Source organism: Centroberyx gerrardi, chromosome 2 (genome assembly GCF_048128805.1).
Source record: "Centroberyx gerrardi isolate f3 chromosome 2, fCenGer3.hap1.cur.20231027, whole genome shotgun sequence".
In the NCBI taxonomy this organism is placed as follows: domain Eukaryota; kingdom Metazoa; phylum Chordata; class Actinopteri; order Beryciformes; family Berycidae; genus Centroberyx; species Centroberyx gerrardi.
In genome coordinates, this window is record NC_135998.1 from 15,210,060 (window position 1) to 15,236,604 (window position 26,545).

Here is a 26,545-nt window from a genome sequence, read left to right on the forward strand (position 1 = left end):
GTCTGCAACACATCTAGGTCTTATGCATGTTGAAAATCACATGGAAATCACAGTAAGATAGGCATGATGATAATAAAGACAGAAGAACTGCATCAGTGCTACATTACACATAATTCAAAAACAAACATTGGCTTGCGTTTACCGGGTTTTGACAATAGTTTAAATGGACATAATAAATCTATAGGGTGGAGAAAAACAATGGTATGCACAAAACACAAACACAATAAATAGTCACATGAGATATTAACATATTGCCATAGTGTATGTGTGCTTAAGATGTCCTCAGCATAAGAAAGGAATGTGCTGTATAATGGGGGTGCTGGCATACTACTGTAGTGGTAAAAATGTGTCTCTTTACTTGCTACACAATGGCATAGTGTTTGAGCAAATAACTCAAACATCGCTTCACCCTCTACCCATTTGGTCAACAACCACATGAGCAATAGAAATGTTGTCATTACTAAAGGAAAATATACTTTGAAAATATACTTTGTAAAAGTCAGAAAGACAGATGATTGATTAGTTCTGATCTAAGAAACAGCAGCATATAATCAACAGTGTTGCTCTTGGCTGCAGTTGCCAGCCTTTGTGCTTCAGTGTGGCAGTTTCAGGGCAGGGTTGATATGTTTTCTCCTTCTTTGTTGACAGTTCAGAGGTTCAAGATCCGTCAGTCAACAATCTCCATCTCTCTCTCTCTCTCTCTCTCTCTCTCTCTCTCTCTCTCTCTCTCTCTCTCTGCTCTTCCAGAAGAGAAGAGAATCCATGTAGTACCACAGCATACAGGTAGTCTGTCAGGAACTCATCGAGACATCATTCGCACAAATTCTGTGAATTATGGAAAGGACAGACATACTGTTTTACACAGCTTAATGCAGGAAAGTTAAATGGGAAGGAAACATTTGAATAAGTTAAAGTTAGTTAAGACTTAAAAGTTAAATAACTACCAAACTATCAAACACAAACAAAGCGCACCAAATATAGCAGCGTGTCGGTCGTCTGCAGCTACAAATTGAAGTTCAGCTGGTTTCAACTTTTTTACACGCTCTGATGATGCGGTGAAGCGTGAACCAATCAGAGTAGAGAGAAGGTAGCGTAAGGTAGTTATATTTACTTTATTATTATTTACTTGAGGAATTATTTCAATTAACAAGAATGACTATTTGCCAAATAAAATAAAATGCCGCAAAAACAACGCTATGACAGTATGACATTATTAGTTGCTGCACCCAACATGATGACGACATGAACCGTCGACAACCACCCGGGCAACACTTGTCATCTCCACTGGTGACAATGTAGCTTGGTACTCCAGAACGTTTTGTAGCTTTTGTAGCCAGTAATGTGAACATACCATAACACATACAGACTAGAGATACACTTCGATGTTGCTCAGTCAAATCATTAATACTGATGGGCTGAATGTAGAAGGCAGGGGAATTGTGAAGTTAAATAGATGTAAGGATGGCTCCACTATTAAGAATGTCAGTATTGGCTGCTATTTTCGTCCCTGTGGGCCTGTATGCATCCCTTTTTTTCTGTGGGTAATCTATAAAGTGACATAATCCTTTGGAATGGAGATAATCTGACAGGCCGGCCTACTCCCTTCATCCTCTCACCTCACTATCAGTATGGTGTTGGGATATCAGCCAGACTCATGTTGCACTTGAACTTTGTGTATGTGAGTGTGAGCCTGAGTGTGAGAGTGTGTGCGTGTGTGTGAGAGAGAGAGAGAGAGAGAGAGAGAGAGAGAGAGAGAGAGAGAGAGAGAGACCAACAGAGAAAGGAGTTTATACACCATATTTCTTTAAGGGTGTTTGATTTTACAGGTTCTGGCTGCAATAAAATGTTCTATAATGTATGAAATGCAAAGTATCGCATGCTACACAGAGATCTGATGACAAACCCGTGTTCCCTCACCTTCAAAGTCTACGTGTCCATCTCCGTTGAGGTCAATGTCTCGTAGGATGTCCTCCAGATCTCTGTGGCCAACCTGCAAAAGACAAGGCGTGAGCTTCAATGGGACAAACCCCGACAAGGTACGCTAGAGGAGACAGTCAAGATGCACACAGACGCCATGATTGATGGAGCGCCACAGACAGGGAAGACACGCTTTCTCATCGTCACCTTACCTGTTGACCTAAAAGTTTTTTCATTGCTTCTCTGAGCTCTGCTGTGCTGATCTGGCCATCACCATTTGTGTCAAACTTAGAAAAAGAGGAAAAAAATACAGACACAGACAGAGAGAGCTTTAAATGTAATTGTCACAGAGGATCATGATCAAAGAGATTGTTTTATCCTTAGCCAAAAGCCTCTTTTCCTCTTTACATATATGCCAAATAACACCCAGGAGATTGCTCTTTACCAGGATTATGGGTATGATGGTGATGTGGGTTGTTATGAAGAGTTTGCAGGTTATTACTGCTTTTACCACACATTAAGTAATACTGTTTTGTTCGAGTGTTTTAGCCATGGCATAGTTGCCACTCCCAAAATCCTCTTTGGGAAAATACCCACAGAAAACATTATTTCCACAACATAAGTTATTGACTCTATATATAATGATCACTCTTCATTTCAATCAAGTAATTTCAAGCAATCAAGTAACTTTGTTTAAACATGATTTAAACCCCTTGGAATTATTTTTTTAAATATTTGAACATGATCCTGTTATTTATTTCTTACACTTCTTATTTCAATTTGCTGCGTTATCAGAAAAAAAACACCCACACACTGTCTACACTCGCACATTAGGAGGCGACATTTCAGTCACAGACCTTCATCAGAACTATCTTTTGTACCTGTGGTGTCAATGCTTTTGTCCAATTTAAAACTTTCAGACAGATTAATTTGAAACATTTCTTTAAGAATTCTCATCAGGCCTCTGCATCTAACCCTAACCCTAAACCTAACCCGTGCTTCCAACCCTTTTAAACGTAAAAGTGCATTCTGTCCCAATGTGTCCAATCCCTCTATTAACACGTTTTGTAGACTAGTGGAACAAAGTATCATGAAAATGACTGAGCACCCTTTACAGGGTTCACAAAATTTGACACACAGAGAAAGGGCGGCAGTTTCACAAGCCATTAATGATAATGACGTCATTCTAAAACATGTGGACAAGAGAGGGGCTGAAAGATGCTCATAAATATCATTTGGAAATACTCTCACAGCTAAGACTGAATTACGACGCCACAGTTTCCTTTCAAGAGGAGATATTTCCTTTTTGGGACCATGATGGACAGAATGGTTTCATTTCTAAATCTGAATATGTAAAAAAGCATGCTACTGAAATTGTCATCTGCTATTGGCTGGTCTTTGGCGCCAGGTGATGTCACCACATGTCTATAGAAGGTGGCATCACCTAGCACCAAAGATCAGCCAATAGCAGATGGCAATTTTAGTAGCATGCTTTTTACCATTAGATGTCAGGCTTTACACAGATTTGGATTTGGTGTTTAGTTACTCTTTAAATTATTTAACGTGCAAGTGTAGACAGTGTGCTGGTATTTATTCTGACTTTAAAGACCTACGCATCTGTCACCTGGACAAACACTCAGGTGTGCAAAAGCTTCCTTTGTGTACTAATTTGCTCTTTTATCCTACCATACCTAGCTTTCCCCATCATTCTCCTCACCTCCTTGAAAGCATCCCTCAACTCTTTAACCCCAATCATGTCTGCAGTTTCAGCCAGAAGTTTGGGCCCCATCAGCTCAACAAAGTCCTCAAAGTCCACATGTCCTCCCACTGTTGGACAGAAGGAACAGAGAAAGATAGATACATTTAAAGTTATGGTTACTCTATGAACACAGCAATGGCAAAATGAAACGCGTACAGCTCTTTCTCAGAGAGACTAAAGGGTTGACATTACTTAATGCCTTTAACAGTATTAGGTCTGATAACTAATGATCTTGAAGCCCCATTGTTGTAATAACGGATTTTCTTATTTTCTTTCTGGTGCTTTCTATGCAAAATGTTAAATGAACATGCACTAAAAGTATTGACCTCAAATTGTCTATTGCAGTGATGACATGAACATGTGATTTTGAGGAAGAGGAAAACAAGGAAATAATCTGTACACGCGTGCACACCTTAGACTGTAAAAAAAGATGGACGTAGTGAGTGTGACATCACCCATAGTTTTCTGAAGGGCCGTTTTGAAGCCAAAGATTGGGTTTACGATCGCCGCCATGTTGACATTTGTCTTTTTGGAGCCAGCCTCTAGCTGACGTTAAGGAATTGCCGCTTGCCGCCACTTCCTTATTGGCTTCAAAATTCACCCGAGGTTTTGCACACAGACACACACAAACACAGACACAGACACACACAAACACAGACACACACAGACACACACATACACACACACACACACACACACAGAGAGAGCTTTACTCACAATTCATGTTGATCTGCTGGCTCAGTTCGATTAGCTCCATCTCTGTTGGCATGTAGCCCATAGTTCTCATGCAGTTTCCCAGGTCTTTACAACCGATGAAGCCATCTTTGTCTTTGTCAAACTCCCTAAATGCTTCACGCAACTCTGACGGGAGAGGAAATGCGGTGAGAATGTGAGAGAGATGCAAACATTGGGGAAATTACAGTTCTATTTTGCATTCTTTATTTTTGCTCATAACATACCATCCATTTCTTCTGGCCTCAACTCACGGTCCTGTGAAGGATCATAAGGCAAAATTAGGGTCCAAACACTGTTGAGATTCCAAAAATCATGTCAATGCAGAGCATTTCCCAGAAAGCTGAGGGCTGACTATGCAGCCAACCAATCACTACACCAGGTGATTTCACTGATTAGTTCCTCTTCTCTGGGATGAATTTGAATTTGGGATGAAAGTGAAATAGAAGAAACAACATAAAATTTAAACACAACATAAAATCTTGTAGCATTTATTTAAATAGAAAGGAACCATTTATCTACAGCATGAGTGGTGTGTGCATAGATTTACTGCCTTTTTTTAGGTAAGGTGCTTGACATTTCTGAAAGTGGTGAGATGTAGAGACCTTGGGAAGACAGGATAGTGAACTGAAGTTCTGAACTATGCAGTAGTTCCTTTGTTTCTACTTTGTCAATTCATCGGATTAAAATGACCCAATCTCCACCCCTGCGTCCCTTAAGAACAACCATCTGAGAGTCAATCATCAGAACAGTCAGTGAGGTGGTGGCAGTCTACAATGAAGAAGTCAGAGCATCACTTTTCTCTATAATAACAAGGCCTTGACTCACGTGGTCACCGCTGGAAATAGAGGAATACAAGTAATTGCCACGTGAGGAGCATTTCTGCCATTGAAGCACTGCTTCAATAATCCTCCATCGTGCTACAAAAGTCCACCATGTTTCTGAGTAATGTAGCCACATGCGTGAACTCTCTCTCTCTCTCTCTCTCTCTCTCTCTCTCTCTCGCTCTCTCTCTCTCTCACACACACACACACACACACACACACACTTCCTAGCAATCAGCATTCTAGCCATCAGGAGGACTCTATGGTAATTAACAACAGATTCCCAATTGTCAAATTCTCAACATACCGGCTCCTCAGTACCAACACACTACTTTAAAAACATACTGTCTGATCTGGCATTACAATAAGAGGTAGTTACACACATACTTCACAGGTTTCCGTTATTGTGCTGTATGTATGTATTGTTTTCCTGTGCTAAACTCTTTGCATGCATGCACATGATATTGTCTGGACTTACGTACAGCCTGCCGGCTCTCAGCGAAGCCCTTGCGTAGAAAGATGCATGCAGGCCCCAGTACGTTGTGCATGTTGGCTCCGTTCTGGGCCAGGGCCACTAGCGGCTCAAGATAGGCCCCCCCAGTGCCCCCCTCCTCACAGGACTGCACTGCTTTGTAGCTCCTCTTCTGGTCCTGGAGCCACATCCGGGGCGGGGGGCCAGACACAGGTGCAGGGGCAGAGACAGGGGTAGAGACCATGACTCAGTTTGTGGACAGCATGGAGTCAACAACAAGGGACCAGCGTGGAGTTGGGATGGGGGGATCAGAGGCAGGGTCAGAGGCCGCAGACACACGTCTGTCAGTCACAGTGCAGGATAGCAAGGTGTGGAGTCAGGATGTCAGTCATGATAACAGAAAGCACCTCAGTCAGGTGGAGGTGGAGTTAGAGGGTCTGGTATATCATCACAAGAGCAACCGATGCATCTGTCCCATACATCACTGTCCTGCGGTGCAGCACAGAACTCTGCCAAGCTTCCATATCATGTGCAATAGATAATCAAGCCAATCTTGGTGGTAAATGCAAACTACTGTATAGTAAAACATACAGTAGTAGCACCTAATCATATCATAAAACAGATATGTTCCCTTAAAATGTCCATATTTGTTTTTATTTTCTGTTTTCTTTATTCTTTGCCTTAATTGCCAACCCGTCAATGGATATGAGGTTATGGTGACAGATATCAGAGGGAATGCTGGGATTTGTTAAGAAGAGCATGCAGAACCACTCTAATATGTTTCTGGTTAGAACAGATTACACTACCAATGGATGATATACATGTGCTAGTAGCACAGTGTCTGGGGGTTAAAGGGTGTAAGAGGGGTTGATGACACACTGCATTTACCATTACACGCAAGATTATACTCATGCCAGGATAGTTACTGGGATTTTGCTAAGGGTGAAAGGCTTATTTGTGCTCATTATAATTAGGCATTGTCCAGATGATAGGGCTAGAACAAAGGCCTTGCATTTAGCCAGCCATTTAATTATAATGACCAATTAGCCAGTCAACCGGGGGGCAAAAGTCGTTCTCACAGCGCTCATCCCCAATTACAGAGAGAGCTACAGGTTAATTAAAAAGCAGGGAATCATTGCCTGCCACTGGACTTGCTAAAAGCATCATCTACATAAAGTCAAATAAGGTCAGACCATTGCTCTAACTAATGACATACATATATTTGAATTAGTGGGAGTAGTAATCAGAGGCTAAAAAACACACTGGGATTTAAATAGAACACTACACAAACAGACCTTTAGAAAATGGGCACTGTGTGGGCTCTGTCTTTATGCCCTGCACGTATCTAATTTTTTGTCCCGTACAGCTGATCACTTTCTTCAGCAAGGTTAAAGTGGCAACAGCTCTTCCCGCCTATAAAGTCTGATTCTGTTGGTCAAGTTTTCAATTCCCATGAATTCCCAACATCCAGCTCAGTAGAGGAAGGACTGGAGAGACCAGCTGAAGGCAAGAGGAGTGGACCCACTGTCACCAAGAATTACTAAGGGATCGTATCTGCTACTGTTACTCCTCTTTGAATCACTCAAACATGCACAGATACACACCTCCAAATGCTTTTACGGCATACACACAACATATACATACATGCATGAATGAATGAATATACATATAGTACATGCACAAACACACGCACACACACGTTCTCTCTCAAACACACACACACACACACACAGAGTATTATTTGCCTACAAATGACCTTCAGAATCCATCTGTTACCATGCCAGTCCCACTGCCAGCTCCTGCCTTGCTACAGTGCCCACCACAGGAGCGGATGCCCACTGGGTAATCTGACCAAGTGATGCATGGAGCAGGGCTGTCTGAGAGTACATCGTGCCAGCAAAGTACTATGAAGCCACGCGCTAGAAGTTATATAACCAAAAAAAAAAAATCTGAAACCATATCAGAGAAGGGCTGAAGTCAAGCAAGAACTTCTCAACCATTCCAACCGTTTCTGGACAGATGGCACCCACAGTTGCGTGTCATATTGTTCTTGCTCAAGGATGTGCAGCTGCTGATATGGAGGAAAATCTATTTGTGGGACGGTCTCCCTGCAACACTGAGAAGCCGTTCAAGCACACACTGATAAGATGAAAGAGAAGATGAAAGAGATGCACGGATCATCTTTAAATTGTCCTGTTTTTACAAAATAATGAACTGTGCTTAAAAAGATGGTTCTAACTGTTCATCCCACAGTGTCCCTGAAATCTGTTGATCTATACTGAATAGTTCCATAAAACTCCTTCTAGTGTGTTGCAATGCCAGCGGTACATCAGATAAGCAAATCTGATATGGCTGGAGTGGCACACCTGTTTGTACCTTCTGGCATCCTGCAGGTGCAGTTCAACAGGGTGGCGCCGTCTGTTGGTTGGCGAGGTGGACCGAGTCTATTTGATCTGACTGACTCCAAAGGTTGTTGCTGACAAGATCCATATCATCAGACTCCATTCACCTCAAGCACAACGCTTCCCAACTCTGCTGAAACTCTGTGAGACCAGCTAGAAAATCAGCGGGCATCCTGGGGATGCAACCACAGTCGCACCACCAGAGTGTACACGCACTAATGAGTAAGGAGGACATTTATTTCCTAAATGAAGACACGTGATAAGATGCTGAAGTCCTGTTAGCGCAGCAGTAATATTCAGTGCAGTCCATAAAGTACATGCAGAATGAGTTGAATTGCAGTCAACAAGACATGAAAGATGTCTTTGTCTAATTAACAAAATATTTTTTAGTTTCAAAGTCAGTATTCCTCTGTTGGCGGAGGCTCAGTGAGGCAAGACAACAGCATGAGACACTAGGTTGATCTTGTATCCTTCCAATAGCCACCCATGTGCTAGGGGTTACAGCATCACAAGACACAGGGATATAGTTCAAGACAGCTTGGTAGTGAATACCCGGTCAGATACTACACAGGGGTCAACACAGGTCCAGTCAAACAGCCTTCAGTCAGGTTGGGGACACACCGTAACAAACATGCACCAACAGTCAGGGGATTCAAGAAGACCACAGCCAGCTCATAACCTCAGAAAGAGCCTTACCTTCTTGGAGAAATTTTTAAGCGACTTAACAGAGTTGCCCATTGTAAAATCCTTCTTGTTTTATGTGTTCTCTCTAACCGTGTCTGTGTTGGTATGCCTGTGTGTAAGTGCACGTGTATGCGTGTGTGTTTGCATATGCGTATGTTTCCGGGCATGCATGGGAATAAGAGTGATTAGAAAGGGAGAGAGGGTTCAGTGGGTCATTGACTAATATAAGAGGACATTTGGGGAAAGACGGGGAGAGGAAAAGAGATATCATACAAAGCAGAGAGAGCAGGGAAGGAATAAAGGAGTGCAGGAATGACAGAGAGCCTAGAGGGAAGGACACTAGGAGGCAAGACAGGAAAGAGGGGAGGTAAACTGAGACAACAGAGAAAAGATGTAAACAAGAACGAAGGAAAGATCAGAGCAACACAAAGATAAGAGAGGGAGAGGAAGCATGCATGTGATCAGAGCGAGATGCAAGCGCCAAAAGTAGAAAAGGCAAGATTGCTCATTCATTCGCTTTCCATCCTCTCTCCTACAGTGTCTTTTTCTCCCTCCCTCTCTTCTACCCTCTCTCTCTCTCTCTCTCCCTCTCTCTCTCTCCGTCTGTCTGCCTGTCTCTTGCTCTCTTTCTCTCTCTCTCCCTCTCTCTCACTCTGTTGCACAGTTTTAAACCATCTATGTGAAGGGGGGAATGTGACAAAGAAGCTCGTTCGGACAAGCATATTACCTTCCCCTGAGCAAGACACTGGAGACACTAATCCAAACACACACGCGCGCATACACTCGATTAAACACACACGGATGTGGGGCTGTAGAGCTAAAAATATAACACACGCTTCCTCTTCCCCTACTCTCCCCACTCTACCCCCAGCATCTCTCTCTCTCTCTCTCTCTCTCTCTCTCTCTCTCTCTCTCCCTCCCTCCACCATCGCCTGCGCTCTCATACACAGACACAGAAGCATGCTCATCACAAAGTCATGTTAAGCTTGAAGGGCTTGGATTCAGATCAAAGCCAAAATATGCAAGAAAAGACACATGGATTTTGAACCACCAAGAATGCAAACCGACACGTGTACACACACACACACACACACACACACACACACACACACACAACGCGCATGCACACAGACACACAGAGACAAATAAATGCTGTCTCCCTCTCTCTCTCTCACACACATACAAATAAATGCTCTCTCTCTCCTCTCTCTTGCTCTCTCTCTCTCACACACATATACACAACAGAGAAATAAATGCTCTCTCTCTCTCTCCTCTCTGCCTCTGTCTCTCTCTCTATCTCTCACACACACACACACACACACACACACATACAGAGAGACAAATAAATGCTCTCTCTCTCTCTCTCCTCCCTCTCTCTCACACACAGACAAATAAATGCGCGCTCTCTCCTCTCTCTCGCTCTCTCTCTCTCTCTCTCTCACTCACACACACACAGTTATTGACAAGCTTGACAGACAAGCTGGCTGAATTCAGTGCGGGTCTCTCTGTAAATGTAACTGGTATTTCCTTAATACTACTCGTCACAACATATACTCCCACCTCCACTGGGGTCTGTACATATAAGCACAGCATTTTATCTCATTACCGGTAGCAGCAGTGACTCCCAAGGCAACGCATCACCTTCAGTGGCTGCCGCCGGCCCCCTAATGAACACCATTATTTCCTTTTCCTGCGTGACCTTGTCTATTCTCTGCTATTTTAACGTGCATGTTCACACCAAAGTCGTTTCATATCTCCCTTCCATTCAATTTCTCTCCGGTTCCTCTATGTTTCTCTGCGGATGAATCATCCAGCCTCTCACCGGAGGCTCATTGTGAACTTCAGAACACATCAGACGTCAGACACAGGAGCCGTCAGCTCTCATAATGTCAGCCCAGGGTGTGCACAGGCATGCGATCCCTCTCTCTCTCTCTCTCTCTCTCTCTCTCTCTCTCTCTCTCTCTCTCTCTCTCTCTTTCCTCTGTCTCCCTCACCCTCTCTCTCATTCACACACACACACACACACACACACACACACACATACAATTTACTTTGCTGATTTACGCAACTGCTTACACTAAATGCTGACACGAATAATCACAAACATCACAGGAGAAGATTGCACTGAACATGAGATAATTATGGCGGTATAATTTTTTTTGTCATGTACCTCATGAGATGTGTCCCCTATTATCATTTTTTTTATTATGATATTATGCTTTTGGCAATATATACTCATGCTTACATGTGTACTGCAAGCACAAACACAATGCACCGACATTTACATGCATATGCTAGACAGGGAGCTAATTCCAAGAGGAAATATTAATAATTGCTTTTGCTATTTAATGAAGATTTTGAGGTCAAATATAATCCTGTTTCATCCACTGCCATCAAGTGAGTTAAATGAGCTGGGAGATGTGGGAGGGGAAGAGGACGGGATTGTTATAATAACAGCTCTCATGCGTTCATCATCATCAACCTCTTTTAAAATTGATCAACGTGAAAGAGTTATTCTTTTGCTGACGTACGAGACCAGCATCCACATGTTTGTGTTTATTTGATAAAGTGGCATGAAATGTAATCATTTCATGGTGTAAAAGGTCGTTTTCAGGCTCTACGGCTTTCGAGTTTACATCTGTCCTGATGGATGGGAAGAAACAGGGAGGAGAAAGTGGCTATGAGATTGTGTGTTTACTATTTTGTCACTGATCACCAGAGGATGTCTAGCAGAAAGACACCCCAGGCAGTAAAACACAGATCCTGCTAACATTCAGGCTCGCTTCATCTACTTGTGACTGGGCTGAAACATCACAGTTTTAATTTGCAGCTGCATAATTCATTCACATTAGGATAGGTAATAGTTTTACTGCAATAAAAATGTCAACTTTAATATTCTTTCTGAGGTTATTTCAAGATACTTTCATCCAGTAGTACATGTACACCCAGCTGTTAGCCAAGTTAAATATCTACTACTACCGGAGAAAAGGAAAAAATCCATTTGACATGTCTCATGTAAGTCAATTAAACCTTCTTTGTTTTTCCTCTGAGTCACTCCTCCCCTATCCTCGGTCTCATTTTTCACTCTCCCGCTCTCTCTCTTACGCACAGACTCTGTCTTGCTGTGACTCTCACTGATTTCCCCTTTCGGCGGCTGCAGCCAGCCTCAGGTTTCCATAAATATTCAGCGTCAACACGCACACGCATATACTTAACATGTGCATGACAGTGTCGCACACGCACGTAATCGCGCACGCAAGCTCTTACATTTCACGGTCTAATCCCCCATCTCAAAAAGGGATTTAACTAAATAGTGAGAATTTCTACCTCCTTCTTTGCCAGCACTGAGTACAAAAATATCCATCTGGGTCTAAAAATAGTCTATTCTACTCCAAACATATTGAAGGCATATGACGTGGTAAATTCGATGATGCTACCCTCTCTCCTCTCATTTCCATTTCTTTATGCTGTTTTCGCTGTGTTTTTCGTCATCCGTGCACCATGTGTTTCTCTGCCTCCTCTCTCTCTTCGTTTCCTCTCAGACGTCATCAAGGTCAGTCCGACCCAGGCAGTGATCGAGGGAGAAGAGGAGGGAGAGCCAGACGGCTAAATGAAAAGGGGAAAGGGAGAAGACTTGACAAACGCAAATGAGAGCGGTTAGGGAGATATTCTATGAGAGCAAAGAAGAGGGGAGGGGAATAGCAAAAAAAAATGAAATGTCAGTGGCACAAGTGTGAGACCAGCAACAGGAAAAGGAGGAGCGGAAGTGGGGACCTCATCTGTGTTTTTTAGACCTTCCTTACATTGTCTTCAGAGCTGTCAGGTGAAAGTAGGAAAGAGAGAGTTGATGGGTGTTTATCTTATATAACTGTCATCAGGTCTGCCAGCATAGTCACTCTCTTCCTATTTATCCTTCCTCCTCCTTCCTCCTGATTTATCCAATTCCTTCACTTGCTTCACTTTCTTTCTCTGCTCTTTCACTTCTCTTGGCTGGCTGATGTGACACACAGTGAGCTATGTCTGTTAATCTCTCTCTCTCTCTCTCTCTCTCCCCCTCCCTCTCTCCCTCCCTCCCTCTCTCTACTCTCTCTCTCCCTCCCTCTCCCTCTCTCTCTCTCTCCCTCCCTCCCCCCCTCTCTCTCTCTCTCAGAACTCCCAGCTATAGTAAATAGTACTTGCTCCCTCTGCTGGTTATTACACATATCTGTTCATCTAAATTTCATCCAAGTTGGTTCAAGGAGATCATCATCGTTCCTCAATAACAATTTTTCAGCGATAATGGAGGATAATAAAGACCCCACTCAAATAGAGCCCAGCTGGTCTTTCCAGATTTCCAAAGAACCTTTGTGGAACAAGGCCATGGAAGGTCACAAAAACCAAAGGATGTGATGATCTTTCAGTGTGTCTAAAAATAGGAACAAAACTTCTACTGGGACAAAGAACTGCGCATGCTCTGTCCTTGATCAAGGTGTCTGTTGTAACCTGGATTGTTTTATAATAGTATAAGGCCTGAATGTAGTAACTGTAGATAGGTGATGGGAGTTATTTTTAAATTATGGTGCAAGCCTGCTTTGAAGATATTCATTTTCAGATTAGAGTTAAAGATGCTTTATCTAATGAATCGATATCTGTCTAACAACCTTCCTATAACCATCAGCCTACAAAACATATTCAAGCAGCTAATCACATTTGTCCTTATTCTAACCCCCACACTAGCCTTTAGTAGTCATGATTCAGCTCAGTCTCATGAATATGAATGCGTGGATTTTAAACTGGTGGCTGATGTTTGTTCACGCTGGAAACCCTGCTTTATTCACCAATTTTCAAATTCGCTTTGTCAGGTACCATGTTAGCCAAAGGATTTGAATATTTTTACCAAGACAAAAGCTCTGCTCTCCTCCAGTCTCTTATAATCAGGTCTTGGGGAGGCTATTTTTAGCTCCCACTGGCAGCGAATGAGTTCTGTTGGGATTGTATGCAGACCTTGACGTTACATAAGGAAATATGAAATACAGAGTTTATAGTGGGTATTATCTCACTCCACAGTCTGCGCTGTACTGTCGCATCTATTCAAAGGCCACTTAAGGCTTTTTAGTGCGAGTATGTGGTCACATCAGCTAAAATGAAACGCGGCTTGGTAAGATGACTGCTGAGCAGTTGCAAAAACAAGCCTGCACAAGCCCTCTCAATTTCTCAATCTTCCATCGTATTCTTTCTTTCATTCTCTCACACACATCGCTCACACACACACACACACACACACACACTCATGCACACATGCACAAACAATTAACTGGCATTCACATTTAAATTAATTTTAATTACTGACAGCTGTTTCTGATATCACCTAACAACTTCACTGACAACATCACAGAAAACTTAAGTTTGCCTGCTGAAGATAAATATTGACCACTTCCTAAAAGGCCAACTAGGCCAACTTTTGAAGGGGAGTAGAGACCCAAGTACTCCTCTAATTTACTCAACTGCCGTTTTCATTAATAGTAATTCTACCAAATAGTATTCATAGCTGCAACGGCATATGACAACTTATTTTAACAAGTACACAATAAACACGTAATACCTTGCCCACTGAGTTCCCCAAAAACTCCACCACCACCCCTGCAACTGAGGAGTTTCACAGTCAAGCGAGCTTTAAACAGACGGACATCAAAGTAAATTCTCATTCCATCACCTATTGATTCGATAAAAATGACAAATGTCTACTATGTGGATTTCCTCAAACTTCAGCAGCTCTGGATGCTTTATATAGCACACCACTGCATGGGTTTTGCTTCGCTGGAACCCCTAAGACTGATTGAAGCTCTGGCCTGGATTGAGTGGAGTTATTTCTGGAACACATTAGCACATGGGGAGTAATTGTCTCCTCTTGAGCTTTTTATCATCAACACTGAGAGAGGAATCTCAATGACACGAGAAAAAGGAGGGGAAAGAACGGACAACCTAGAAAACTGGTAATCTGTTTGAGCGCACAGGAGGGATACGGTGCCTTGAGGAGAGCTGCTGTGTTAGTATAGGGTGTACAGGTGATGCAGGAGAGAAGAGATGGGGAGAAACACCCCCGATTTCACACTCGCTCCCAATCACTCACCACAGTATCCCTTTACCTACCACTGCTCAGTGTAAAAATATATCAACTGCTGTGTCTTTCTCTGGTAGCAAGTGTGATATTTAGATTTCATCATAACTTCTCAGCTCACGTATCCATGATCAATGTGCGGGAAATGGCTGACTTACCTGTGTGTGTGTGTATGTGTTTGTGCGTGTGTGTGTGTGCACATGCGTGTGTTTCTTTGTCTGTGTGATATGCTCTGATCACTACAAAGTTTTCCACAGAGCGGGAAAGATGATCCCCCTGCCATTGCTCAGGTGACAGTCACGATGAGAGCGGCCTTTTTCATATTGGGACGCATGACAGCCTGCAGCCCCCCCCTTCATCAAACTGATGGTTATCAGATACATACAGGAGTGAGATTTGGATTGAAAACATGCATTCATTTTTAATCTGCCCAGTTGGGGTGACCGGGTGTCCAGTCACACATGGCTTAGGTTCCCACTCCACCTGCGTCTCACCTGTGAATCTTCACCTAATGTTGTACAGGAAATGGTGTGGATCACTTACGTCTATCAGATCTGCAAGTATGATAAACTTTTAATAAGCCTCCGTTCTAAATAAGCCAAACTGCAATTAAAGGGTGTCATTCCAAACCACTTTCACTTTGTATACAATTTGGAGAAAACATGTTACCCAATAGTAAGTAAAAAACAGTGATGATTGCATTTTGAAAGCATAAGTCTCTAGGTTGCCAATAACTTTAATGAGTTATAGCAGAATAAGTTTCAGTTTCATGGGCCAGCAATCATTGAGAGTAGGTGTCACCCTTTTTTCTTTTTTCTTTCAAATAGTGGATATCTCATTGTGGGATGAAACTTTTCAATTTAAGATTGGAAGCAAAATCATTTAAATTAGGTATAGATAACATTCTATATTACTGAAACGTTGTACCAGTTACCATATAGGCTATAAATCAGATTTCTTGTATATTTTACAACGTGTGATGCTTCCCATCGCATTATGTTACACAACAAAACACCCACGCGTTTAGTAGTGCATGAGTGAGTCTTGGGCAATATGATGATAAAACTGTTTAAATTGAGTTTATTTTGTTGCATTTTGTCATGAAATTAGAATTGAATAGCTCAAACATTGACCCTCAAGGCAGCATTTGATAAACGCAAAGATTAACAGCTATATAACAAAAGGTGTGTCGATGTGTAAATACACCAAGCAGACTATCCTGCAATTGTATAGGCTTGTTTGCAACTTGAATTGAGTTTTGAATCTACTTTTGGAACTATTTCAAAAGTTTTTTTTTTCTTCGCCTGCGTCCTTACCTGCCCAAAGACCGACTTCACTATGGGGTGAAGACTAGAGTCATATTCAGACGAGGTGGTGCTCAGTCTTTTGGTTGTGCGGCTGGATGCGGGCTGGACAGGTGCGCCCGTCGCAGGGGGGTCAGAGTTGAGACTGGTGGATGACCCGGTATTTATTCTCTCCTTGGACTCGAAAAAGAAAGCAGCGTCGTCGGAGGGCTTTGGATAAGACGGAGTTGGTGAGGTCCTCCTGTCCTGGCGCGAGCTGCCGTGGTGATGCGCTGGAGGCAGCTCACCTCTCGAGGTGTCGTGGTGGTGGTGTGAGTGTCTGGACCTGGAGGACTTGCTGCGCTCTGTCTGGTTCCGACTCATCCTGAGTCTCGCATCCTCCTGAACAAAACCGTCATCTAGAGGGCTTGTTTGCCGGTGCGACTGGCTCTTGTGTGCCCGAGGATCACCTCCAGTTCGAGAGCCGGTGTGTCTCGGTTGGCAGAGAGGTCTCCGCGCGCTCGCCTCGCAGTCCTCGGTCCAGCCTGCATCCTCAGCCACGCTGCCACCGGCACCGGTGGGATGATGGTGACTTCGGTGGTTTCGGTGACTGCGTGGACCATGCTCCGAGTGCGCAGACCTGCGATTCAGCCCCGATGATCTCAGCAGAGAAGTAGTCGATTCGCTCTTAGGGAGAGAGGAGCTCATTGCCGTTCCCTGTCCCTTGCTTGATAGGCGTTGTCAAGCTGTTTGAGGCTGGAGGTCGTGTAAAGGAAAGGAAGGCAGTCCTCCGCCACGTGTAGGTGTTCAGCATCAGCCACTTGCCTCGTATGTCAGAGCAGATCGGACTCCACTCTCTGAGCGCTCATCCACACACTCAACACAAACTACTACAGTCCATCTACCCACTCAGCGTGATGATGAAGTTGGGACAGCCACCTGATCGCGCAGTTGCAAAAAAAAAAAAATGTGCTGTGCAGCCTGATCTCCCTGCCGTGTCCAAGGGTGAAGCGGTCAATCTGACGCCTCACAGGAGCATCGTTAAGTTTGGATGTCATTGGAGAGATAACAGGAATGTGTCGCACGCTGTCCCCGCGTAAAGTTCATCAAGTCCCACGTCACTACAGATCATTTCTCACATAATGAGCCGTTTGATGAACATTTGTCATCGCTTTTTGCTTTGCTTTTGGGTCTGAAAACTGTATGAGAGGAAACAGGAACACCACCATTTGTTGTCGTTTCTGTTATGACTTTATCACATTATGTTTACAAAAAATTATCTTCAAACAGGCCTATAGGCTAATAGCACAAGCCTCAATAGTAAGCTGTTATTAGAATCCCATTAATCCACGATGGAGACTCACTCAAAACTCAACAAGTGGCTGTGACATCCGTATTCCTACATCCTTCATTAAGGAATTAAATGCCAGAAAATAACAGTATGTCCTAGGCTACATGTATTTGAAATGTAACAAAAATTCATAATAAAGGACATATTTATGATTTAGAATGTTATTGGCCTTGGAACAGTAGAAAATAGACGTGCTATAAAGCAAATTACACAAAAAGTGAGAAAAAAAACAAAGTAAATCAACAAAAAAAGAAAACATTTTACACACCAGAAATAGTATGTTTTAAGTTGTGAATACTAAAATAAACTTTTTGTAAAACACTGATATACACTGAACCACCGTCCATTCATTTGCAAACTTTGGGCTCCAGTAGCTATTCAAATGAGAAATGCAAAGTGGAGCAAAAATAGAATAAAGACAAAATTTTGTGTCAAAATGAACTGACTTCAAAGCAACCAGAAAAAACTTCTGTGGCCCCAAACAGGTAGTATTATACAAACAAATTAATGACATGATTGCACTTTATGAGTGTTGGGAAGATCCCTAGGGTTGAACATTATGGATTATTGAATCAATTTCACTGTGAATGACTTAAAATAATAGCAGGCTTAATTATAGACATAATTTATTACTATCTACCAATTAGGTAGCACTTTACAATAAGTAAACATTTACAAATAATTTTTACTGTAAGTGGAGAGAGTTTAAAGGGAAGAGACTGCAGCAAAGCGTGACAGTGCTTCAGTCCCATCCCATCTGCACACCCGGGGTGATGATTCTCACAGCAGATGTCCAGGGATGCAGGGCAGAAGTATGTAACGTGAATGATGTTAATATACAGACCCAATTAGACACTCTCGCAAACTGTGATGGATAGTGCAAACGAGCAGCTTTTCCCCTCAGTCTCTGGGGAATTTTTGTTCTCTGACATCTGTGTCTCTCTCTCCTCTCCTCTGCTCCAGGGAGAGGCAAAGTATCTTCACTTCATCTCTCCATCTCTCCCATCCCCCACCTCATCAGCCTGCTTTAATTCCTGTGCTACCTTTCACTGTGTGATGGTTATACCTTCTTGGCCTTGTTCCAAACATCTCCTCATGTTGTTTTGGCAAATGTCACCAATGCTGAGCTTTCAAACACACCATTAGCCTCATCATCTCATCAGCATCTCTCCTTTTTTATAATAATTCATTGTAATTCTGGTGTTTTCATTCTAACTTTGGCATTCAGCAATAGGAAACTACTTTTAGAACATGACATTTATTTGAGAGATGTGAATCCTGTTTATTAACACATTGTAAACCTCTAGCACTTCCTTCCTGTATGTCTTTCTCTTAATGCCCCCCCTCCCTCTCCCTCTCTCTCTCTCTCTCTCTCTCTCTCTCTCTCTCTCTCCCCTTCTGTAGACATTGGACTGCAGCAGGGGACATATAGGCCTCAGGGTGCAATATGGCCCATTTAAAGTCCACAGAGACCGTGAGAATAAAACAACAGGAAAATGCAGTGTGCCCAGTAATCAACCAAAAAAGCACATATTTAAGAATGTCGAATGTCCATCAAAATAAGAATACATCATTGGAGGATGATGAGATGAAGGAAAATCTGTTAAAATAATAAATGATACAATTTTGAATTTCCCATATTATATTTTAGTGTTTTGGGGGCCATGTCACATGCTATTCATGTGTGCACCATCCCCCACACCACCCATCCCAACTGTGAACAGGGTCAAAGCTTCCATGGAGAGTGCTACAATACACATACTGTATGTGCACAACTGATGTTCTGTATTCACAAACAGCAGTAATGTGGGTGTTGTATCGGACTGTGGAGGTGAAGAGAGAGCTGAGCCACAAAGCAAAAGTCTTGATTTGTCGTTTGATCTTTGTGCCAAATCTCACCAATGGCCACGACCTCTGGGTAGTGACCGAAAGAATAAGTTTGCGAATACAAGTGGCTGAAATGAGGTTTCTCCGCATGATATCTGGCCTCAGTCTTTGAGACAGGGTGAGGAGCTCAGTGATCCAGGAGGACCTTGGTATCGATCCGCTGCACCTCCACAATTAGAGAAGCCAGTTGAGGTGGTTTCAGTAAGGAAGACCCCTGGGCGTCTCCCTCTGGAGATGTACCAGGCACAACTGCCTGTGATGAGACCCAAGGGTCAACCCGGGGCGTGCTGGAGGGATTACATCTCCCAGGACCCGGGGTTCACCCAGGAGGAGCTGGAGGAAGTTGCTGCTCTGCATGGATGGATGGATGGATGGATGGATGATATCAACCAATTGATATTCAAGCTGCCATGTAATAGTTATTGTACACACATATAGACTTCATCTCACTATTAGTTTGCATAACAGAATATCTTGATTTCCTCTCAGCTTCTTTTTCCCTGCCTCCAACCTTGTAGTATATATAGAGACACTGTAAACTGTTTACTGAGCAAAGTAAACATAAAAATTAACTTAACTACAATATAGAGGTAAACTTGTCAATTTCACTAATCACTAAAATAATATGTGTATTATGTAATGTGCAATGTTCCATATTAACATCAATTAAATTAGTTCAGTACTGGTAGAAATCCCTGGTGCCTTAACATTGTTAGGGTCTGTAGTGTTACCTTGATGATTTATAACACAAGTACAGTGGATCCTTCACATTTGAGTAGAAGCAAATTATAAATTTGTATTGACTGAATAAAACCTAATCCATTGCTATACTAGTCTGGTATTTTGCCTGTAGTAGTTCCTTTACATTACGCATTTGATTTAATGCTGTACTGCACTGCAAGTACATCTATATACGTTGGTGTCATCTTCAGTGTTGACAATGCCCAGTTAAAGTTAACATGAATTTGGCCATTGTAATTTGCATATCAATTTTCATGCTTTTTTTTTTAAGTCAAAGGTAAAGGTTCAGCTGCACATCTCTTTTGGATGAAGCTGTTGGTGGTACCAAAGGTATCGAACATCACCCACTAAAACAGTATCAAGTTGTGTTCTGCACACAAAAACATGCAAATCTGCTCATTTTCAGTTTTGTGATTGCTAGTTCATTTACTGTACACCTACTGTACTCATTTCAAACCAATTATATTAGAGGCCACTATAAGGTGAATGTAATGTAGGTTAGGATCATGAAATTGAGAAAACAATCACCACCTATGAAAATACTGTAGATTTCAGTGAAATTAAATGGAAAACAAGTTCTTGACAAATTGTATGACAAGAGAGAACAAGTTCATACATGACAATTTCTGAGTTTTTCAGAAAGTGTTCAAAAAGATCAAAATCTATATGACTAATAACAATTTTGATAAGTTTGATAACAATAATATTACAATTCATGTACATCCCAACTTCAAACAATGCACACTGAGTACACTATAAATCCCTGAAATGCCAAGAGTCTGTTCAGCCAGTTTGTCCTGGGAGTTCAGGAAACCACCCCAGTTCATCTGGCTAAACCAAATCATAACTAAATGAAAAGAAAAATATGAAACAGATTGAAGATATCTGTGATCCTAAGTGAACACAGCCTGGCCACATAACAGGCCATCATAAGCAGACCAGGCCACCTTGGGAGGACAGACTGTTCACTCTGCTCCCAAAGAGAGGTTGAGACACCACAGCGTTTCCTACTGCACTGTAGTAACTATGAGGAAATAAGAGAAACCTATCTTCCTAAATAATGTTAAATAATATGTAGTGCGCTACCAAATGAAACATTAGAATTCTAGGGGGAAAATAAGAATGTGCCGCACTTGCAGGCGGACATTAACAATAAAAAAAAAGATGCATATCATATGTCCTACGCTAAATTTGTCTATTCATTAAGTGATCGAATAGTATGCAATTATTGTACAGTTTTTTTTCACATTGTCATGGCTGATATCTGAATCTGGTTATAATCTGTTATTTGATGTTTTTGCTTTGGCAATACATACTTTTGTATTCATGCCAATAAAGCACTTTTGAAATGAGTACAAATGCCAACCAAGCTGACTTGCTGGATGCGCCCTGTCCTTGCACACAGAGTCCGAGGGCTTGCGGTGCCACAGGACAGTTTTTTTTTTGTATCCCAATTGTATCTCTGACCACATCTTGCATCCCCATTAACCCTGTCCCTTGGCACAGTTTGGTATTACTAAAAGATTAATCAGCAGGCTAAATAATTAACCACATAGCAGCTTGGGGCCTACAAGGTGAAGAGAGACACTAAATAATCTTCCTGATCTGACTCAGCTGACTTAGCCACTCATCCCTAGGAAAGAATATACAGGTTCTATATATGCATATATATATTATATACACTAAAATAATACAATCATGATCATCAGGAATCAGCATGGACCTATAAGTGGATATACTGTAGCAAAATATAGTTTCCTAGTTTACAGACTTCAGAGTCTTGTTTTCATCACTAGAATGTGATGTGTTAATGCATGTTCCAATGACCCACTGCACTGCACAACGCATTTAATCAAACATTTATTTGATTATTTATTTATTAAACATTTATTCACAAAGTCAGTCTCTCTCTCTCTCTCTCTCAATTGACCACAACTTTGATCTCCATCTATACCTGAAACTTTAGGGGGTGACACGTTTTGTGAACATCTTTTAGAAACACAAACAATGCAGGAATTAATTTAAATTAATGAAAGAGAGGACGAAAGAAAGACAGAGGGTGTGTGTGTGTGTGTGTGTGAGAGAGAGAGAGAGAGAGAGAGAGAGAGAGATACCTGAAACTTGAGGAGGTTTGAACCTCTTCAGTCATGTAATCATGTCATTTAGGTTTCAATACATAGTGCTAACCCCTAGATTATCTTGTAGATGCTTAAACTATCCCGAGTAATGGGTCATCACTTCATATATAACTGTGCAAATATTTACTTATATGCAAAATCCTAATGAATGGTTTTATTATCTGTGGTGAGTGCTTCCCACCTCTTACTGAAATGCCTTTGTGTTTGTGTTCCTCCTTTCTCTGGTCCTGCTGTAAACATCCCCTCCAATTTCCCCTCTTCCTTTCTTTATAGTTCCCCTGGGGAGCTACAGTTTTTGTTTATCTGGGGACGTTTTCATTTGGACACAGTCTCATTGAGTTTGTATTCAGAATAGTTGTCACAGCCAAAAGACATATCCCTTGGATTAGCTTTCACTACATACTACCACACAGATTTTATACCAGTGAAGTGGTGAACCTAGCTCTCCAGCTAAGGCTGTAGTTGCAATGTGTGGACTGAGGTTATGTGGGTGATTGTAAATGAGAAGTTGGTTAAAATCACTCATCTGATAGAAATACCATCTTTCATCCATTTTAAAGTGTGTGTTCCTGATTGTGACCATGTAGGCAGGCAAATAATTCAAGGGTTTGAGAGTGAGAAGGGGACCAACAATGAGAGGAAGCTATAAGTCTTGCTGATGAGCAACAGTTGTAACACTTATGCTGGAGCATTTTATCCTACTACCTTAAAGCCACTGGAAACAAATGTAATTTGAATACATATACAGCTTTTGTTTGTTTCTGAACAAGTTTAAGTGTTTAGATAGAAAAATATTTAGATTTATAATTTGAAGATTGCCTTGAAATCAGCCCTTGGATGGGTGAGTTTAACAACATGGTGATGTAAGCATGTGCTGGTTTCCAATCAACCGCAGCTGTATCAGGTACATGTTAATTCCTTTGAGCTTAAACTGCTTAATTTCCACCCACTCCAATAATGCTTTCATCATTCGAAATGGAGGGCTGGTACAGTGCAATCATTATTCTCCAATGTTTAATGTTTTTAAAGGTGTTTAGAGGATACTTATTTAAAAGGACATTGAACTTCAAACAAGTGATGATTTTGTTTGCTGTAAACATCAGTTTAAAAACAATGCGATAAAACATTTTATAGGGCATTTAAATTCCTAGTGTGTATATTTTAAGTATATTGCACATTCTATGAATTTAGCGTGTAATCCAAACTGTCTTAAATGTCCTCTTCCTCATCTTTTCCCCTCGGCCCTGTTACATCCCATTCTGTCTTTTTGCTCTGCAGGAGTGACTCAGTTGGATGAAAATTGTCTTGGAACCATTTCTGCCTCAGAGACGAAAAAAATAAACATTTTGGTCACTCATCTCTTCTGTCTGTCTATCAGCCTCCATGTGCATTGTAATGCATGTTAGCAATCACATAATCCAAAGCACAACATTTGTAAAATAAAGAGACAATTGACTGTTAGTGATCATGAATCATTGTCATGAAGAATGAAAGACTGAGAAAAACGTGTGAAAAATCCCATGAACTATGAGCTATGAAGGTACAGTTTGCAGGAGGGTTGGGTGGATTTGAGTGGATGGGAGGTGGGGAGGGTGGGGAGGTGGGGGGTTGGTATGACACAGGGAGGGCAGAATAATAACCATGCACTATTTATAGGAACACAAAGACCTACAGTATAGTATCCTTGCAAAATATGCTCCTGCTCCATCTGTGTGCTTTTCAATTAAGAAGATTTCCATAATGACACACTGATTTTGCATTTTATCCAGACTAATTGGCTTGATAATTGAAAATTTGCTCAGTGATTCAAGTCCTTTAATGCTTCGTTTTATTCCTTGTGACCATGCAATGCTGTAAAGATTCACATCCTGCTATAAAAAAAAAAAAAAAAATCCAGGTCATGTGGCTATGAGGCTAAATCCATGCAACATTAATTAACATATGTGTCTTCCAGAGCTTTCTATTTACAGCAGGATCTGGTATATAAAGATCACAGTTTACTCTACAGGTTGATAAATCTCAAAGCACTAAGGTCCCTGTTGTGTGCAAATCCTGCTACTAGAAATGTGATGAATATGCACTAGCCCCATGTAAAAAGACATATGAGAGCTGCGCTAGTTTACATCTGCAGTACTTTTGTGTAAATGCTTTAATGTGTAATCTCGTACTATTATTAGATTTTGTTGAAATGGTCAATTAACTGGCTATTAATTTCTACCAAACTAATTCCCTCTGACTTACGTAATACTTCCACTATCCAAGTGATGAAGCCACCAAGATTAGGACCTTAGAAAATACAGAAAAAGTTATTGTGTGCAAGCCTAACAGCCTGGTGATCTTTCATAGTTGATCATTAAAGCCAAGAGGTTTTCTACTGAAAATATACACACCATCTCCCCCTTGTGTTGAGGTTTCAACTGGGCATTGGCGGCATGAGACAGAATACATCTGGATCATATCAATGTGTTCTCATACAACATTCATCTGATATCTAACAAAAACATACACACATACTATGTATTTGATTCGTACTACACCAGTGCATTGCCTGCGCTCTGCTTAACTTAGGTTAAGAATGAGGAAAGTTGGGGGATTTTAAACATTTTTCCTTAGAAGGAAATAATCAAGTATCTCTATTACTCAGCACTGACAGATTTAAGAAAGTTGCTGGGAAAATGACATGCGTGTGAATGAGTTTCTATTGTTCCATTGTGTGTGTGTGTGTGTGTGTGTGTGTGTGTGTGTGTGTGTGTGTGTGCCTTTTGTCTTTATTAAAACAAGAAAAGTTATTGGTATAGTGTTAGTATAGTAAGTTTATGGCCTGAAAAGTGTGCCAAAGTGTGCCACTTTAGCTGAAACGATTAGGTTTCAGTAACTCTAAAATATCAATATGCAAACCTAAAACATTTGAGGTTGTGTTACATAATTGAACTGCATGAAGCAGTTCTCAATACAGTAAACTGTATTGAGAAAAACTATTTGTTTACCTATAGGCTAATTAGATTTGTTCTCTCAACTCAAAACTATAGGGTCAACATTAGATATAGGACACATATGAACAGATGTAATGTTTCAACAACCACTCTGAAGTGCAGTCTGTTTACACAAACATTTTGGAATGGTGACAACACATTAGGATTTATAGTGTATAGGCTACAGCAGTGATTCTCAACCTTTTTCATATCATGGACCCCTAATTTAGTCCACATTAGAGCCACAGACCCCCATTTGATGAGATTGTGTCTCTCGGTGTTACGGCTAGGTAAGTGAACCCAAGTGCGAGACACAGACAGGAGGCAATGAGTACAGTTCAGAGACAATGTATTTACAGAGCTGGTAGCTGGAAGCTGGGGCGGCCAGGAAACCTGGAGCTGAGGATTGGCATGAAGCTGGGCCAAGGCAGGACAGGGAAAGTGCAGAGGAGAGCCAGGCAGAGCGGGTTCAACTGTTCCGATAAGGGAAGCAGACGAGGCAGGAGGACTGGAGACAGAGGCTGGAGTCTGGCTGGCAGGCGAAATGGTAGCTGAGTCTTTGCATGAACAGAGTGTATGACCCGGCGGAGAGTGGATGGCAAGCTGGGGATAATATACTGTGGGCTGATGAGCTGATGGGAAGCAGGTGAGCAGACTGGAGACAAGCAGAGGTGTGCAGGAAGAGCTTGAGCTGGGAGCCAGGAGAACGAGGGGAGACCAAACCCACACACAAGACAGAGAGAGACAGACAAAAGAGCACTGGGAACACAGGGAAAAGGAAACACAACGAAAACACAAGGGCTAGACAGGGATCATGACACTCCAAAAAAATCCAAATCTGAGAATATTTTTATTGTTTGATATGATTTTGTCAGAATCCCATGACTATCTGTATTGTAGGTGGAGAAAAAACAGTGAAACAATGATCAAAATAGTAATTCTTCTACATTCTCTAACTGTGTTAACTTCTTGTAAATGAAATAATGGTGAAGTTTAACAATTCATCAATTTGCTGGGGACCCCCTGGAACCTCCTCAAGGACCCCTGGTGGTCCCCGGACCCCATGTTGAGAACCACTGGGCTATGTTTAACACTGAAACCAGAAGTAGTGAATACGAAATATGTGTGGAGCATAAATCTACAGGTGACCATTCATGGCAGCACTATATCAAAATAATAATAATAATAATAATAATAATAATAATAATAATAATAATAATAAGCTTTAGGCCATTTTGCTGAGGAAAGGTGAGCTCTGACTGCTTTGAATTAGAAGCTATAATTCA

The 26,545-nt window shown here is 41.7% G+C and overlaps 1 protein-coding gene across 6 annotated transcripts; it reads right to left on the minus strand.

Annotated features, from left to right (window-relative positions):
* Window positions 1–799: 799 nt before the first annotated feature.
* Window positions 800–16,878, minus strand: cabp1b (calcium binding protein 1b). 6 transcript variants are annotated; one of them, XM_071913558.1, is made up of 8 exons: window positions 8,803–8,844; window positions 5,715–5,882; window positions 4,636–4,666; window positions 4,394–4,537; window positions 3,635–3,744; window positions 2,130–2,204; window positions 1,918–1,990; window positions 800–825 (listed from the first exon to the last, which is right to left on the minus strand). In XM_071913558.1, the coding sequence occupies exons 1-8, from the start codon at window positions 8,842–8,844 to the stop codon at window positions 800–802; spliced, it is 669 nt and encodes a 222-aa protein (XP_071769659.1). The 6 variants fall into 6 exon arrangements, with proteins under 6 accessions (XP_071769659.1, XP_071769658.1, XP_078144063.1 ...); XM_071913557.1 differs by having other exon boundaries at window positions 5,715–5,885; window positions 8,797–8,844; XM_078287937.1 differs by lacking the exons at window positions 5,715–5,882; window positions 8,803–8,844 and adding an exon at window positions 16,204–16,878.
* Between the last annotated feature and the right edge of the window lie 9,667 nt (window positions 16,879–26,545).